General features: G+C 34.7%; 1 protein-coding gene across 4 annotated transcripts in view; it reads right to left on the reverse strand.

Moving 5' to 3' along the window:
- Nucleotides 1-16,844, reverse strand: part of LOC129281168 (polycystin-2-like protein 1) — a 35,828-nt gene extending 18,984 nt beyond the window's left edge. Inside the window, exons 1-6 of one of the 4 annotated variants that reach the window (XM_064112923.1) lie at nt 16,224-16,844; nt 10,773-10,886; nt 2,679-2,809; nt 1,573-1,826; nt 1,005-1,229; nt 231-459 (exon numbers count right to left, since the gene is read on the reverse strand). In XM_064112923.1, coding sequence (XP_063968993.1) covers nt 231-459; nt 1,005-1,229; nt 1,573-1,826; nt 2,679-2,809; nt 10,773-10,886; nt 16,224-16,632 — 1,362 coding nt within the window. In that variant the 5' untranslated portion in view covers nt 16,633-16,844. The remainder of the gene's footprint in view (nt 1-230; nt 460-1,004; nt 1,230-1,572; nt 1,827-2,678; nt 2,810-10,772; nt 10,887-16,223) is intronic. The other 3 variants (XM_064112922.1, XM_064112921.1, XM_054917112.2) reach the window with 3 other exon arrangements.
- Nucleotides 16,845-17,164: the final 320 nt, after the last annotated feature.

The raw sequence follows: 17,164 nt of genomic DNA on the forward strand, positions 1-17,164 counted from the left end.
GGGGGTGTTTCACAAAGATTTAAGTGTGACTTAGAATTGCACTCAAATTCCAAGTTGCCTGTGATATAAAAGGCAGAACCGCATTGGTCAAATCATGCTATTAGAGGATGCACATTACTGCACGCTAATACATAAGATTGCACATTACATATAATGTGCACGCCAGCACGTCTAAGTTACACTTACCTTGTTGTGAAACACCCCCCTCCATTACGACTACATGTACTTACAAAGATGATGATGACATCAAGACAGTTCCAGCTACTCTTGAAGTAAGCCCAACGATGCCGCTTGATCTCCAAGATCTCCTCAACCATGTAATAGAGGATGTACAGACAGAATATGCCCTCGCAGCACAGGATAAAGTAGTCAAATGCCGTCACGTATCGCAGCAGCTTCACCGTTCGAAACTTGTAGGATGGGATAGCGCCCCCAGTCGGCGGGTATTCCACAGTGAGTCTATGAATTTGGGCAGAATAAAGTTTGGAAAATTAACCATGGTCATATCTTGTCAGGCGATATTTAATGGGGGGCAGGGAATTAAAAAAAGCAAAGAATTCTATAAACCTATAAACCCTCTGCTGGACCCTTTATCGGGCACTCCATAACTTGTTTTAATCTGCACTTTCTTTAATACATTACAGAGGGGTGTTCTATTTTTTAAATTTCAAGATAGCCGCTATCTGAATTGCTTTGTATATGCCATGTTTCCCCTAATACACATGAAAATTAAAAATCATGGAACTAATTTGTTTGATCGTGATGATGATGTAGTTCTATTCATATACATGTACATGTGAATTAGAGCAATAAGACACATCCTAATCATTTGTGGAATTAAAACCTCAAGTAGTATGCCCACTTCCCCAATACATTTTCAGGATTTTTTTCATGTTTTAGAAAAACATTTTTCCTCATGATTTTATTTCCTTATTAAAATACCAAGGCAAAAAATGTTGAAGTGGGAATGAAAAAGAATGTTATTTGATTTCGGTTGACCTTACCGAATGATACAGAAGTAATTGATGTTGGCATTGTAGACCGTGAAGTCAACGAAAACGACCCTAGTGCCTCGATCAAGCCAGAGGTTGTCTTTCAGGGTCATGATGATGTCCAGAGATTCCGCTTTGGTCTTCTTGAGGTCGGCATAGAAACCGCCTCCTCCATAGGATGTTATCATTCCAGTGTGACCGGAACCATCCAGATCCTCCTCTGTGCTGTATACCCAGCTGTATCATCAAAAAGAAGAATAAAGACATTTATAATTATGATGGAGTACTGATAATAATGGTAGATTTTGCATGGCACTCATGTATTTCGGATAAGGTACTTTTATCGCTCCACAGGATGCCACTACCTTTAAATAATGCCTGTGTTATTACAATCTTGAAGATTAAAAAAAAAAAAAAGGCAGTAATACCTTGGTAAAAATACTCTTTTTCGATGTGCACAATCATTGCTCAAATTGCATGTTAATATTAATGATAAGGAGGATGATGGGGGTTGTGATAATGATGATGATCATGGTATTTTGGTGAATTCTTTGTAAGACGGGGCCCAGAAGTTACTTACGCAGAACCATTATTGAGGCCGAAGGTTTGTGTATCTTCCAAGCTTTCAGAGTAACCGGCGTAACAGGTGTTGATGTTCGCTTCAAAGTCGGAATGGACGATGCAGGAGTCATTCTTAACCTTCAGCTGCCGGATACGTGGCACGCCCAGTAGTTTGTTCTCGTAGAAGATGTAGCCAAGTTCGTCTTCGGTCACGTTCTCATTGTTGTACCATGTTTCCCAGTATAGGCCATCCACCAAAGGGTTCTCAGCAAACTGGAGGAAAGAAAATTAATATTAAAATAATTACATTCATATAGCACGACATACTTCATGTATCTAAGTGCTATACATTGTAATTATTACCTCGGTCATTGGATGCCCACACATAATGTATGCACTTTTTCCACTCCCAATGGAGCATTCCAACAAGAATATAACAACTTTATTTTTAACAAAAATCAAATCATGATCCTATTGAACATCAACATTTAAAAATCAACACAAGTCGCACAAAATGAATTTTCCGATTTTGATTTTTGATTTTTATCAAGTTAGAAAAGGAACATCCTAAGCTTTAAAATGATATTTATCTTGCCAGAACTGATAAAAATAACCAGGACAAGTACTTGATTGAATGCAGAAGAAACTCAAGCAATTTCAAATTACGATCCCCAACTTTGTTTGGTTTATAAAGCTATTAGGAACAACAAAGAAATTTTGTTCAATAAGGAATCTCGAAAATGAAAGGTTTTCTTTGTGCACATTTTCGTTATAAAAATAAATATAGGTTTGAATTTTATCTATTTTTTTCTATTCTTATTCTTTATGCCATGTAGATATTTTTATTGGTATACATGGTCTAAATTTAACAGGTTTTATGCTCAATTTGTCATCTTATTCTACTTGTGTTTTGGGAGTTGATACTATTCATAAGAATCTTTTTAATAGGGGGGCTACACCCTACAAGCAGTATGTATGAAATTGAATATTAATATGTACAAAATCAAATAGTGGGAAATGGAAAAAAAACAAAATATGAAATGAAAATTCTCAGATTAATTACTTTGGATGATTTTCATTGGTATATTTTCAATAAATAGATGTAATAATGAAAAAAGGACTTACTCTCCAGAAGTCATGCATGGTTGTCATTCCTCGGTAAGTGTTCTTGGTATCAGGGAATTGGGAATCCAGAAACAGCTCTGACATCACCTTGGTGTAGTAGTACATGTGAGAGCTTGTCATGCCGAAAGTCACTGTAAATCATAAATGAAGGTCAATAGATACATGTAACAATTTCATACAACTGGGCGTTGTGGCGTGCGCCTGTAATCCAAGCTGTGGGGAAGTTACAAATTGATGCAGAGGTTCGAGGTTCGAGCCCTGGTCACGTCTTTCGGATGGTGACGTTAAAGGTCGGTCCCAGATGTAAATAATCATATCTGATTGATACACGTCTGACAAAAACTCAAATACACAGTATAGACCGTATCATTCAAACTGCAGGATCGGCCCGGTGACCCTCTACATCTCACCATGGGCATAGACCTACAACAACATGATCTCACATAAAGGAGAATGAAATCCTAGGAACAAGCTAGCTTTTAGGAAACAGAAAAAAAAATCAAAGAATATAAAGATCAATGAAAGTTTGAGAACAATTGGACAAATACATGCATTAAAAAAGAAAGTTATGAGCATAATTTTTATCATTTTCTAGATCAATATGTGTTAAGGACATCCTCACTTTGGCAAAGCGACCAAGATTTGTAATGTCACACAAGTGCAACTCTCCCTTATGCACACTGAAATATGTTTTTGCTCATTTTGCTCAATTTTCTTTTTGTTCAATTATTCTCAAACTTTGATTTGTTTCTTTTTTTCAGTTTTTTTAATACAAGTTAACTTGTTCCCAGGGTTTTCATTTTCCTTTAACTGGTTTCATAGCTACCAGCAGTTTCCTATCAAAGGGCATAGGAGCTATGTTCATGAAGCTATTAAAAGAATTCATGGGACACACAAAAGCAGTTGCAACTTTTTATCTTATACTCTTTCTAATGATGGTATGATTATTTTTCATATATAAATGTGGAGCGTGGTGGCCCAGTGGATTAGCCTTCGGACTTTGCAACAGAGGGTCGTGGGTTCAAATCCCAGCCATGGCGTAATTTCCTTGGGCAAGAAATTTATCCACCCTGTGCTGCACTCGACCCAGGTGAGGTGAATGGGTACCCGGTAGGATTTATTCCTTGAATGCTTTAGCGCCTATATGGCCGCTCAGCTACAGCCGGGGTAATAATATACCAAGTATATTTTCAGCACCTTGAGCACATAATCAATGTGGATTTGGCGCTTTAGAAATACTCTATATTATTATTATCACAGTGTATAAGTGCAAAAAAATGACACTAAGCAAGAATGTAATAGTGAAATACAATGGGGGAGATTGCAATCTCATCTTACAATGGGTTACACTTTGTAATTCCGAAGGTTCGTAAATCCGAAACACGTAAATTGCCTATACCTCGATGTTCGTTAATCCGAAAACGTAAAAGGGTTCGTTAATCCGAACATTTGTTGCGTTATTCCGAAGGTTCGATAATCCGAAAACGAATTAAGGTTCGATGTTCCGAATGTTCGTTAATCCGAAAACGAAATAAGGTTCGTTGTTCCGAAGGTTCGTTAATCCGAAAACGAAATAAGGTTCGTCGTTCTGAAGGTTCGTTAGTCCGAAAACGAAATAAGGTTCGTTAATCATTTCGTTTTCGGACTAACGAACCTCATTTTGTTTTCGGATTAACGAACCTTCGAAATTACGAACCTCACTTCGTTTTCGGACTAACGAACCTTCGGAATTACGAACCTCCTTTCGTTTTCGGACTAATGAACCTTCGGAATTACGAACCTTCGGAATAACGAACCTTCGGAATAACGAAGCTTAGGAATTATGAATGTATGCGTTGCAATGTACATGTAAACTCTTTAATCCCTATCTATTGGCCATACATGTACATGTATGTAAATATATGCCTGTCCTTTAATAGGGTCAAAAGATGCTTCTGAAATTTCTCTTTCAACACATGTGTAATTCAGATCGTAATTTTTATCGCAGTCTGACTTTGCCCCAAATTGTGCCCCCCCCCCCAAAAAAAAAAATCCTGTTGTTTCAGGGCATGGTTTCACTTTCAGACATATTGCTTGTCCATGAAGGTATTCCTTTTTAAACACACAATCCTATCATCAAATCAAATGTAGTACAGAGCTGGCAGAAATGGGGATTACATAAAATTATGTGAAAATAAATTATATACAATTATGCAAATCTGCAGTATGCATGATATAAGGTATATATTGCCCAAGGACAATTACCAAAAGATTAATGCTGGGGATTAATGCCAAATGTGAACTACTATTGCATTAAATTTGCAAGCCTTTCAACACAATCAATCTGAATACAAAAGAACACATCTTTATAAAATTATATGAAATGTTATCTGCATTGTGATACATCTAGCCTGGTGACTGTTTTCCTCATTTAACTGGCTGATGCTTGGAAATTTCATTAAAAATAAATGTATTCATCCATCAATACCCCTGACAGATATTGGGTTGGCAAATAACAAATGTCCAATAAAATTTCATTACCAGACACAAAAAGCTTCTTACAATAGATTGATTATTTGAGCGCTGTATTTGATCGGTATGACGGCATCAATGCCATTCTATATACAACAAACCACGCTAGTCTGAGCGCAGGATCGTTTTTCCATATGTTCGATCAGGTTTAATGTAAAATGCATCCTACTTTCCGTTTACGTTTCTAGATGTATTTCTTGCTCAAATTGATGTTATTGTGGGTTTGATCATTTCTGTAGTGGTTTGTTTCCATGTCTATAACCAGAAAATACAAAATGTTTATCAAACTATAGTTTTTACCACACGTTGATGTTTATTTTGCTTCTTATTCATAATAATTCAAATGTTATTATATCTCATATTACTTTGATTAGACCTCTAGGAAGAACAGAGCCATTATGTATATCAATGGCTCTGAATAGAGTGATTTATATCCCTCTTATGAATATTCATGAGTATTCTAGATAAACAATTGGTCAATTCGTGATCATGTGACAAAGTATAATTTCAATAGGAAAACAAATTTGTACAATATTGTTTTGATTTTTATACGGTATTAACTAGGCCTAGTATTAACCGAACCAAACTAAACAAAGCTAGAAAGATGCACTTACATGTACATGTAATCTACATTTAAAAGCCTACTGGGTTTAAGACTCTTGGTAAAGTTTTTAATTTGTATGAATAAAGCCCCTTTAAAACAAGTTAAAGGTCAAGTCCATCCAGAAAAAATGTTGATTTGAATATAAAATCTGTAGAGAAAAATCAAACTAGCATAACACTGAAAATTTCATTAAAATCAGATGTAAAATATATAAAGAAAGTTATGACATTTTAAAGTTTCACTTATTTTTCACAAAACAGTGATATGCACAACTCAGTGACATGCAAATGAGATGGTCGATGATGTCCCTCACTGTTTGAAATATACAATATTTCATTTTTTTTACAGACCTGACAATAAGATCCAACTTGACTGAACCATACATGTATATTAAACAATGCTAATTTCACATGTTCAGGGAGGAATTAATCGGTGTTTCACTTGACAATGAGGAAAAAATTAAAATATTTCATATTTCATATATTAATAAAATACAAAAGAAATAGTGAGTGGATGACGTCATCAGTCTCCTCATTTGCATACCGACCGAGATGTGCATCTAACTGTTTTGCGAAATTAAGCGAGACTATAAAAATGTCATAACTTTCTTATTTTACATCCAATTTTGATGAAATTTTCAGTGTTATTGTTATGCTTGTCGGATTTTTCTCTTTATATTCAAATCAACTTTTTGTTGGGGTGGACTTGTCCTTCAATGCAAGTTGGCCAAGTGTTGATGAAGAATTACATGGATCAGAAAGCTAGGTATGTAGGCCTAACTGACATCCCATTCTATGTTTGAGAAGTAGTTAAATACCAATAAGAAATATAATATTTTTCTCTATTAATCTTTTTAATGTGGACATTAATTATTTCATCAGTGAAGAAACTTTTCATAAATAAAGCCTCATGTTTTAAAATGATTTTCAGAGAATGCTGCTACATGTACATTATACATGTAGGGACTATCCAGGTGAACAAAACAAAACAAAACATAACAACCTGCATTTAAAGGTAACACGCTTTCTAATCAGCTATATTGTCATTTGGTAGACAACAAGTAGAATAGTGGCAATTTAAATTTGTTCTCTTAAAAATGGAAAGTATAGATCTATAGGGAATTGTGGTATTCAGCTGGTCCCATAATATTTGCTCCGGTGACAACTGCTCTGCTGTTAAATCCACATGCTAGTGGAATAAGATAAGATAACTCATAAGACCAACTTCAACCCAGGATTTAACGCTATACCCTATCCTAAACCTAACATAAAACCCTAATGCAACGCTAACCCTAACCCTGTATCTTAGAGAAAATAAAGCCCGGAGCATTGCCACAGGAGCAAATGTTGTGACCATTAAGCTACATGTACCCGACTTAACAAGATATGATAATTTATGATCAACCTAATTGCCATAATTTTACTCTTAGGACAAACATATCCGGTAGTAGTATAGTCCTACATTTACATGCTACACCATGTCCATGATGTAATCAGTATACACTGTTTTGCTCATTAATTTCATTATTAAAATTTATCAGCTACAGGTACATGTAGATGGAACAAAATTTCCAGAGAAAAGACCTTTTTTTTTACACATAATCCATAAAGCAACTTCAAACTTTATGAATACAAAGCATTTGGCAACATGGAATAAGCCATTAGGTACATGTACATATCCTTATCATATTTTAAAACCAACAAACATTTTGAAGAAACAGTTGATTTCCAATACAACAGACAAATTGACCCCAAAAAAAGTGGAGAAAAAATATATACACTGTACAGCTGAAAAAGATTTCTCTTCGGCAACATACACATTTTCCATACACCCTACCACATCATAGGGCTCAATGATTTCATTATTATTTAAGTGTCTATTCTCAATTAGAACAGCAGTCTTTGAACACCAGACTACATGTATGCTGAACGCACGCACGACACAGCAGTTAATAAACGAGAGCATCAAATTTACAGATGCCTGCGAATCCATGGATACAGCTTGGCGTTGCTAAGGTGATCAATAATGCCCGCATGAGATCCCTTCCCCCTCGCATCGAATTTTTAATTTCTGGCTGCTAATATTGTTCAGGGACAAGTATTACGCAGAGAGAAATGTGTCGAACTATTATGGGCTTTATTCCAACCAATTGGTTTAATAGCTACACGTAAAGATCATGTATCAGTATCTTTAAACATATTCTCGATCATCCCAATATATGAATTCTTTTCTTGTTTCAAATGAAATAATTTTTGAAAGGGTTAAAGTTGCTTTATAACTTGAAGTTTGAATTGAATATGATCTAACTCCGTATAGAATATTATAGATTAAATATGATTTGGGATTTGTCCCTCTCTTCATTTTTAAAAAATAATTCAAACAAATTATGTAAATTCAGAGTGTTCGTGTGTGTTGTCTTTTGGTTTCCCTCTAAACTGCACCCTTTCTTCCAAGAACTCGGTTATTGCAAACAGATTTTCGAAGTCACACTTGTTTGCCAATAACTACATGAATATGATGGAAGAGCATTTCAAGAAGAAATTTTTCAGGGATTTTCACTGCCAATTGTTATAAACTGGCAATTCTTGCATCTGTTTGGCTTAGAGCAAATTAGTCGGTGAAATCAATGGAAAGTGAATGTGTGTAGATTTTATGTTATTTTTAACAAATTAAACTATGAGCATGGACTTACAAAGCAAGGTGTATACAAACTAAGCTTGAAAATAAGCAAATAAATACAAATACAAATACATCTATGTACAACCAGCTCGTGCTTATACATTAGTGCTCAAAAGTAATAGTGTACCCCACCACAAAGTTTATACACTCATTCACGCTGATTATTGAATGTAGACTGACAACAATGTTTGGCAAGCCTAAAGAAACACTGTATTAAATGTCATATTCTATCACCTGACTTTACAATTAGATATCTTAATAGACATCTTAAAACATGGCAGAACTTGAACACTATATGTTCATTTATAGGGTTCACTGACTTTTGAGCACCACTATATTTCCATGGACTATTAATTTTGAGTATGTGTGTATTACTCATTCTATTACAATCACTCATCAGATCTTTTTATCACATGTACGTACAGTAATCCAAACTCTAATAAGGGATTCCATAAACATCACACTCATCCATTTTCTCCCTACAGTATGTCCTTACTTCCTAAAGCCCTATTATAATGCAAATCCTTCAAGCAGCCCCCATTCCCCACTACATATCGACTTTTCTCCCCCAATAAAGAGACAGTCCTCTTCTACATTTAGTTCCCTAATCCACCTATTGTTGTCACCACCACTATTCAAAAGGGTCGGCTGACACAATTTCGGCCTTCCTGAAGCATGTATACTACAGCCAGGAGGTTGGGAATAGGTCTTGGGGGAATGCACTGAAAGACTCCTTTTGTCTGCATCAAGCCCTCCTTGCACCACCTTAAAGGTTGTTGTTGAATATAACTGTGCGTAACTCATTAAAAATGTATGATCTGCCAGCAATAAAAGAGAGAGTGCTTCTGATGGGAGAATTTGGAAAGACATGAAGGCGTACAGTAGCATCGCGTAAAAATGCAGTACTTCAATCAAGTTTTATGAAATTAATTAACTTTTTTACTTCTCAAAGTTGCTTTGAAGTTTATCCAGTGGGGTATATACATGTAGAGGAAATGTATCAACAAAGTGCTGTAGAGTGCTGTGGTAGAAAAAAACATGTTACAAAAGACATTTTGTGTACCATTATCAAGTGTTTTGGCTCAGTTGGTAGATCGACAAAGTCCACAAAGTTGTTTTTCAAATCTAGCTGACATTGGAGCAAGACTGATTCAAATTTAATCAAGTGATGTATTGGAGATTATGAGGCGGTATTTTGTAATTAATGAACTTTCAAATATATCCAATTTACATAGAGAAATAAACATCCTTCAAAATGGCTACATGTGTAACACTCTAAATTATTGTCTTCTTACTACACAAAAACTGCACAAAACACAATGCCATGCCATAGATACTGTAATCATTTCATCCATATCACTCAAATAGGCATGGTGGCTATTGTGGTAGAGCACCTGCCTCATGAACATGAGGTTTATGGGTTCAATCCTTTCATCATGGAGGTAAAAAAAAATGGAGAGACAACACATACATGTATGCAAATAGCTTCCAATTTCTAAAGAAGTACATTGTGTACAAACGAATACACAGGTGCACTGTAGCCTTTAGTGGCGACCTTTGATGCTGCCAGTTTCATGGGAAAACCGAAAAGGAATTTGTGTTGGAAATAGATATTTCCATTTTTATTTGAGCACAAAACATGGATATTGAACACATGACGAAATATACATTGTAAATCAAAGGCATATTGTGTCCTGATCCTCAAATTGGGCGAAATATTGAACAGTTTTAAAGTGTGAAAAAACCTACATGTAATAATTTGACATCTTAAAAAAAATCAACATTTTACAAAATCCCGCAAAATTTCCATACTGTAATTCAAACAATAAAAAACAAAAGAAATAGTGAGTGAGGGACATCATCGACTGTCTAATTTGCATGTCACTGTCACTGAGTTGTAACGTTTTGTGCAAAATAAGTGAAACTTTAATAGGTCATAACTTTCTTATTTACATATTTTGATGAAATTTTCAGCATTATGCTAGTTTGATTTTCCCCTATTTATTCAAGTCAACATTTTTCTGGGGTGGACTTGACCTTTAAAAAAGAGTAAGGGCCTTCTGCCTTCTACCGAGGGGCTACATGTACATGTAGGCATTTTGACTGGAGAAATAAAACCGTATTGTACATGTATAAATGCCATGCAGGGCAGGCTGGGAGAGTAGCTTTATAGCCTACATGTATGTGACTACTGACTATTAACCTGGGTCATTTTATAATTTGAACTACAATACAGTATAACCGCCATCAGTGGTAATTATGACTTTACTATTGCCTTCATTAGGTTTTAAAATACTTACCAATACAGATGACAACAAGGAACACCAGATAGATGGCTAGTTCTCTCAGGGTCGTTTTCACATGAAGCTCCTTATCAACGGACGTATCTTCAGTCTGTCTTGTTCTCCAAAGAGCTATGATAAATGACCAGAAAAGATTTGTTTAGTTTCACAATGATAATATGCAGAAAATTTTGAGTCTAATGTGGAGAAATAGTAATTTAAAGTTTTACAAATAATTCATAATGTAATTACGATGATGATGACAATTTCTTTCACTTTTATTACTTTTCCCCCTCTACATACACGTATAGGGGTTTAAATAATTTCTCAACACAAATAGTCATTGTAACAATGAATACAAACTGTATTTTGTCAAGTTCACATAATGACAAATGCTTAAAAATCAAAACAAAACAACTCCCCCCACAAAAAAAAAAAAAACCCAACAACATGGAAGTAAGGAAATATAATCATTTTAAAATTTAATTTGTAAGCCTGCCTGAGAAAAAAAAAAAAACAATGATGTTGATGAATGATAATTGTGATGATAAAGTGTTTACGGTGCATTATGCAGGGTAATCTTGTTGATAATTGATGGCTATGATGATGGAAATTTGAAAACATTAATATTGAACTGCTGAAAGCAACACTTTCTTTTAAAAGTCCAGAAATTTGAGAAATATATTCATTGATATATTAAGAATAAAGAGAAAAATGATTTGAGTCAAATTTCTTAAACTTATATTTATGCAGTGTGCTACATAAACTTTTAGAAGCACTTGCCCAGTCAGCCAAGTACATTTTCAAATAGTTGGAATATACTTGCCCAAAAATCTATTTCACTTGCCCGAAAAAATCATTGAAAAAAAAGTTTTACCTCTCCAAAAGAAAGTTTTGCGGTTTTATAAACCATTGACATTTTTCTATCTTTCGACATTAACTGATCTACTTTATTATTGCATTTTTTATCTTGCCTGCCATGACCAAAATTAGGGTCAATACAGTATATCATATCGACTCTAATTTTGGTCATTCTACTGTGAGAATTTTGCTTGCCCAATTTGGGCGAGTAGTTTTGGTCTTTACTTCAAAACACTTGCCCGACTGTAACTCTTACTTGCCCCGGGCAATCGGGCAAGTGCTTATGTTTATGTAAATCTATTTCAAAACAATACTTATTGGGGGGAAAGAGAAGATATTCTATACAGAAGAGGGGGTGAACATATAGCATTTGTTTGCTCTTAGCCAATGAACTGTTTGACAATTCATCACTGTCTAAAAATCTCTTTAGTCTTTAACCTGTTTCATTAAAGTGTATTTTAGCTAAACTCAAACTTACTATGGAGTTCCCTTTGAAGTTTGAAATGATGTGCAAAGTTCTTTAAAAACTTGCTGAATGTCATTATTAAGGGTAATCCGCCCCAAATGGGAGGTACTTTGACAAAAAAATAAAAAGCAAGCAGACAGGTGAATTTTTTTGACATAATCTGATCAACAATAAAAGAAACTTACTGTATGAATCTTTATAAAATGCTGTGTGTAATTACTTGGGGATTTTGAAATCTGCATTGGCCAAAAATGTGATATGATTTATAGAATAAGGACATCTCCTGCATAAAATATTCTTAATGTCCAGGGCATCTTTTCCTAGTCAAAGTTTTAAAGTAAAAAATACTAATTTGTTTTAAACTTTCAACATCCATTTTTTATCCATAAATTGGTGTACATGTAATTGGTGTCTTGGTCATATTTTGTTTAATACTAAGGTTGGTTTTCTTACTACACAAGTACATGTACAGTGTATCTTCACAATCACTTGTCAGTGCTGAAGGTTTTACAAGTACTGTAACTTTGAACCTTGGTTACAAATCTAAGAGAAGTACATGTAAGAGCACATCTTACATTTCCTATCAAAAAGCTATAAATATTCTCTTTTGGCAAGATTACAAAACAACAACCTGATTTGTCAAAATTAATGTATTCAATGAACCTCATTAGAAGCAGTAGATCCTGTAATTTTACATCACACAAATAAAAAAAAAAAAACTAACATGTGCCATGATTTACAACAGAGAAAAGTTACCAAATTCATGTAGATTTAATGACATTTAAGGTACATGTAGACAATTTTTGTATGACCTCGCTTCACCATTTTTTTTGTATTATTGCAGGAACAAAACAAAACCTGGGATGCATATTGGCTCCAGAGAACCTCATATGCATGTCAATTATTCATGGTAAAATAGAGCCACTGCTTATTTCTCATTAAAACGAATTATAAATAGCTATTCAACAGAGCCTACGTAAGCACGCAGATCAGCCTACTCATTTCATCTTCTTGTAGAGTTAAGGGCCTCTTTTGCAAGGCTTGTGACGAGATGAAAATCAATATTCTTTCCAGATAAATCAATATCAAACTTTTCTCATCCATCAAAACCCGAGCTCTCCGAAGAAAGGAAGCCTGTTTGTTACTGAGCAGTTGTGCAATCAAGTTATCATTACGTACATGAATTTTGAAAAGTTAAACATGAATTTTATTCAATGTAAACTAAAACAGAACCTTTTGTGTAAAAGGAAATAACTTGTGTTGTTTCATGCATTTCTCCAATAAAAAAATAACTGAACTTTATTTAATAATCGATAAATGTGATATGTAGGGAAAAAAATACAATTTTTTCCCCCAGAAACAGTGGCTAGTCATGTTACAGTAGATTTGGAAAAAACAAACACTATATTAGTGCCCTCACTGCCCAGTCTGTCTGTACAAACCCCTTCACTTTTAATACATGTATATGCTCTGGGGGTTTGATGACAGAGGCTGCATGTTGGCTTTTTAATGAAATGCCTATAAACAATTATCACTTTCACTGTTTTGACTTGAATTTTCTGTCCATATATTATTGCACATGCATAAAGTTTATGGTTAATTGGGGGCCTTCTTTAAAAATTGGAAAGATGTGTAAATATGTGTGTATGACTACAAATAAGGGGCACTGCACAGTATTAATGGCACAATGACATCTCCCTATTTAATTGTAAACTTGTACATGTACATCACCAATGAATGCTTCTGGAGTTCTGGTGGTAAGTTTTGATATTAAAAAGAAGCGAAGGACATTGAACAGTCATTAATAAGCCATATTGCCATAGAGATACTGGTCTACATGTAGTTGAATGCGTGCACTGAATAATTGATGATATACAGTCCTCAACTCAAGCATGAATGATGGTGCTTATTAACATTTATGTAGGTCTACCTACATGTATCTGCTAGCCTAGAGCACATGCAGATTATAAACATTGTAGATCAACCAACATTTAATAAAGGTCAAGTCCACCCCAGCAAAATGTTGATTTGAATAAATAGAGAAAAATAAAACTAGCATAATTTCATCAAAATCGGATGTAAAATAAGAAAGTTATGACATTTTAAAGTTTGGCTTATTTTTTTCACAAAACAGTGATATGCACAACTCGATGATGTCCATCACTCACTATTTCTTTTGTTTTTATTGTTTGAATTATACAATATTTCATTTTTTGCAGATTTGACCATAGGGACCGACTTGACTGAACCATATGGTATTAAACAATGCTACATGTAGTTCCACATGTTCAGGGAGGAATTAATCACTGTTTCACTTGACAATGAGAAAATTAGAATATTTCATATAATAAAATACAAAAGAAATAGCGAGTAAATGATGTCATCAGTCTCCTCATTTGCATACCGACCAGGATGTGTATGTACTGTAACTGTTTTGTGAAATTAAGCGAAACTTTAAAATGTCATAACTTTCTTATTTTACATCCGATTTTGATGAAATTTTCAGTATTATGCTTGTTGGATTTTTCTCTTTTTATTCAAATCAATTTTTTGTTGGGGTGGACTTGTCCTTTAAATTCTGCAAGTATTATAATACACTGAACATATTTTCTTTCAGTGATTTATAAAATCACAGGTAACAATATTTGTAATTATTGTTTTTTTTCAATTGATTCTTTAAATATTTATTTCAAGGCCCCCCCCCCCACCAAAAAATAAATAAATAAAAGGGAAAGAAAAAGGTTATATGTAAGAGATATCAGGTTCCAGTGTTTGGACTGGGTCATGATAAAATGTCATTTGAAACCACAAAAGACAATATTCAATGGGGTGCTACATCTGATCTGTGTCACTTACAATTCTTTCTTTGCAATATGCAAAAGTAAGGTTAATATTTTTTTTTACAAGTAAAACGTGCAGTGTCACTTTCTCATATTACAATTCTTTCAAATGTTCCTTTTTTGCTTTGAGCATTGCATGGCCAAAGTTGAATAATAATCTCTCTCTCCCTTGTATCCTTCCTTCGTTAAGGACGGAGATCGCCAATCATAAAAACGATTCTTATTCATCTCTGAAATCGAGAAACTACATGTAATCCATTTCAAGCTTATGTTTGGAAGTACAGTATTATATTCAGCAGACATTTCCATTTCAAAAGTCTACGTACCGTACGGTATGTACATGTATGAAATTGTCTCTTAGTACATGTAGTAGTTCTTGGCAATTCTAGGCAAAAATTATTCTTCCACCCACTTTGGCTTTTCCCATTAATTGTGTTCACTGTTTTTCTCATCATGCACAAATGAAACCAATTATTTTTTTTTTTTTGCAAGTGTCCAATAAAACAGTGGTCTCCAAGTTGGACAGTTTCTAATCAATCGTTTCCCCGTAGGCCTACATGTACAGTACCTGTTTCAACCAGAGAACAATGGATTTGGTCAACTGAATCTATTGTTCTCTGGTTGAAACAGGTAATAGTGAGTCAAAGAATTGTGACTGGAACTGCAAAGTGCCATCCCAGGTCAGCTCCCACAGTTAACTTACAGCTTAAATTAATAAAACCTAACATATAAATTTATTGTTATAGTCTTATAGAATATTTTAAAAGAAAAGATTTCATATGTCAGGCTGTTAGTCAGGCATGATCTTAAATGTTAATTGGTAATCTACATTACATGTATGTACAACTTGAATATCAAAAGTGGGCATCGTAAAGAACACTTATAACACACTTATAACTTGACTAATAATGTAAAACAAAAAAGGCTATACAATAATTATATTACAAGACATTTGTTTGACTTTTTTGGTTTGGAAATGTTATTTTCACACTATTCAAAAGAATTGCCAGTTTAAAATTAGACTGAATCGGGGTCTATTGTTGGACATTCAAGTATCTCATAAAAAAAAAAAAAATCTTTAAACTTTGATTTCAGACGTTCTAAGTTTTGTTGGGGAGAATAATAAAATAAGGGTTGGCCCAAACTTTTTACTTTACCATCTCATCTGTTAGTGTTAGTGTTAGCAACAAAAAATATGATAGATACTCAAGGTTTAGACCCCTCTAAAAGATCTTTAAAAAATGAAGTTGATCTGTTGATCTATTTTAACTTCCTGATCTACAGAATTGTTTTTAAACTTACATCTTAATGCACGACCAACTTTCACCCAACAACTTGCCCTCTGCTCTTCGGCTTTAGCCTTGGCAATTTTCGGATCAATTGCCCTGATTTGACCACCAACATAGACCTCATTTTCCATGGCTGTAGGGGCATGATCCTCGTCACTATCTTCGCTGTCATCTTCCTCTCCTTCGTCGTCATCGTATTCTCTTTGAGCAAAACTACTATGAACGTCCCTTTCTTCCGTTCCCATGTCAAAACCATCGTTGTCGTTCCAGGCATGTCGAGAACTGGCGCTGCTCGGTCGTCGCATTTCATCTTCAATTTTTTCCATCTCCAGCTCATCTTGAACCGAGAGTCCTCCGCTGGAGCCAGGCCGCGGAGAGGGTCTCGGAGACGGACTTACCCGACCCCGTCGTTGTGCGCTCATTTTTGACGCCCTCTCTTCACTTGTTCTGAAACAAAGTTTGTCTAAAACTCAAAATACAAATGTCAATGAATTATGAACAATGTTTCAAACACAAATATAAAGCATCACCGCATGAAATGGAGCTAAAAATCAGTTCCAAATCCAACAAGTTTCCCTGTGGCGCATCTCCGTCGACTTGCTTCTTTGCTCTGATACGATACATTATGCGCAGCGCGGCGCGCGCGGTACCCATGTACTGTATATATACACGGTACCGTACGTGCGTTCGCAAACTTCGGTATGGAATATTGTTCTGGCATGTCGGGAGTGGGTGGGTTAATTTGTGCCCGTTTCTATTTCTATTTCTATTACTGCTCTTATTGTACATATGTTTATTATCATCATGTTTGATTCTTTTTTTTTCTTTCTTTTTATTAATCTATTTTTTTGTTACCTTGGTATTTTTTTCTTATGCCTATTAATGCCATTGTTGTAAGTTGTTATATTTCTTCTATGCCCCCAGGAGGGGCCGTCAAAGAAATAAAATCATTGT

This window comes from Lytechinus pictus, chromosome 18, assembly GCF_037042905.1.
Source record: "Lytechinus pictus isolate F3 Inbred chromosome 18, Lp3.0, whole genome shotgun sequence".
In the NCBI taxonomy this organism is placed as follows: domain Eukaryota; kingdom Metazoa; phylum Echinodermata; class Echinoidea; order Temnopleuroida; family Toxopneustidae; genus Lytechinus; species Lytechinus pictus.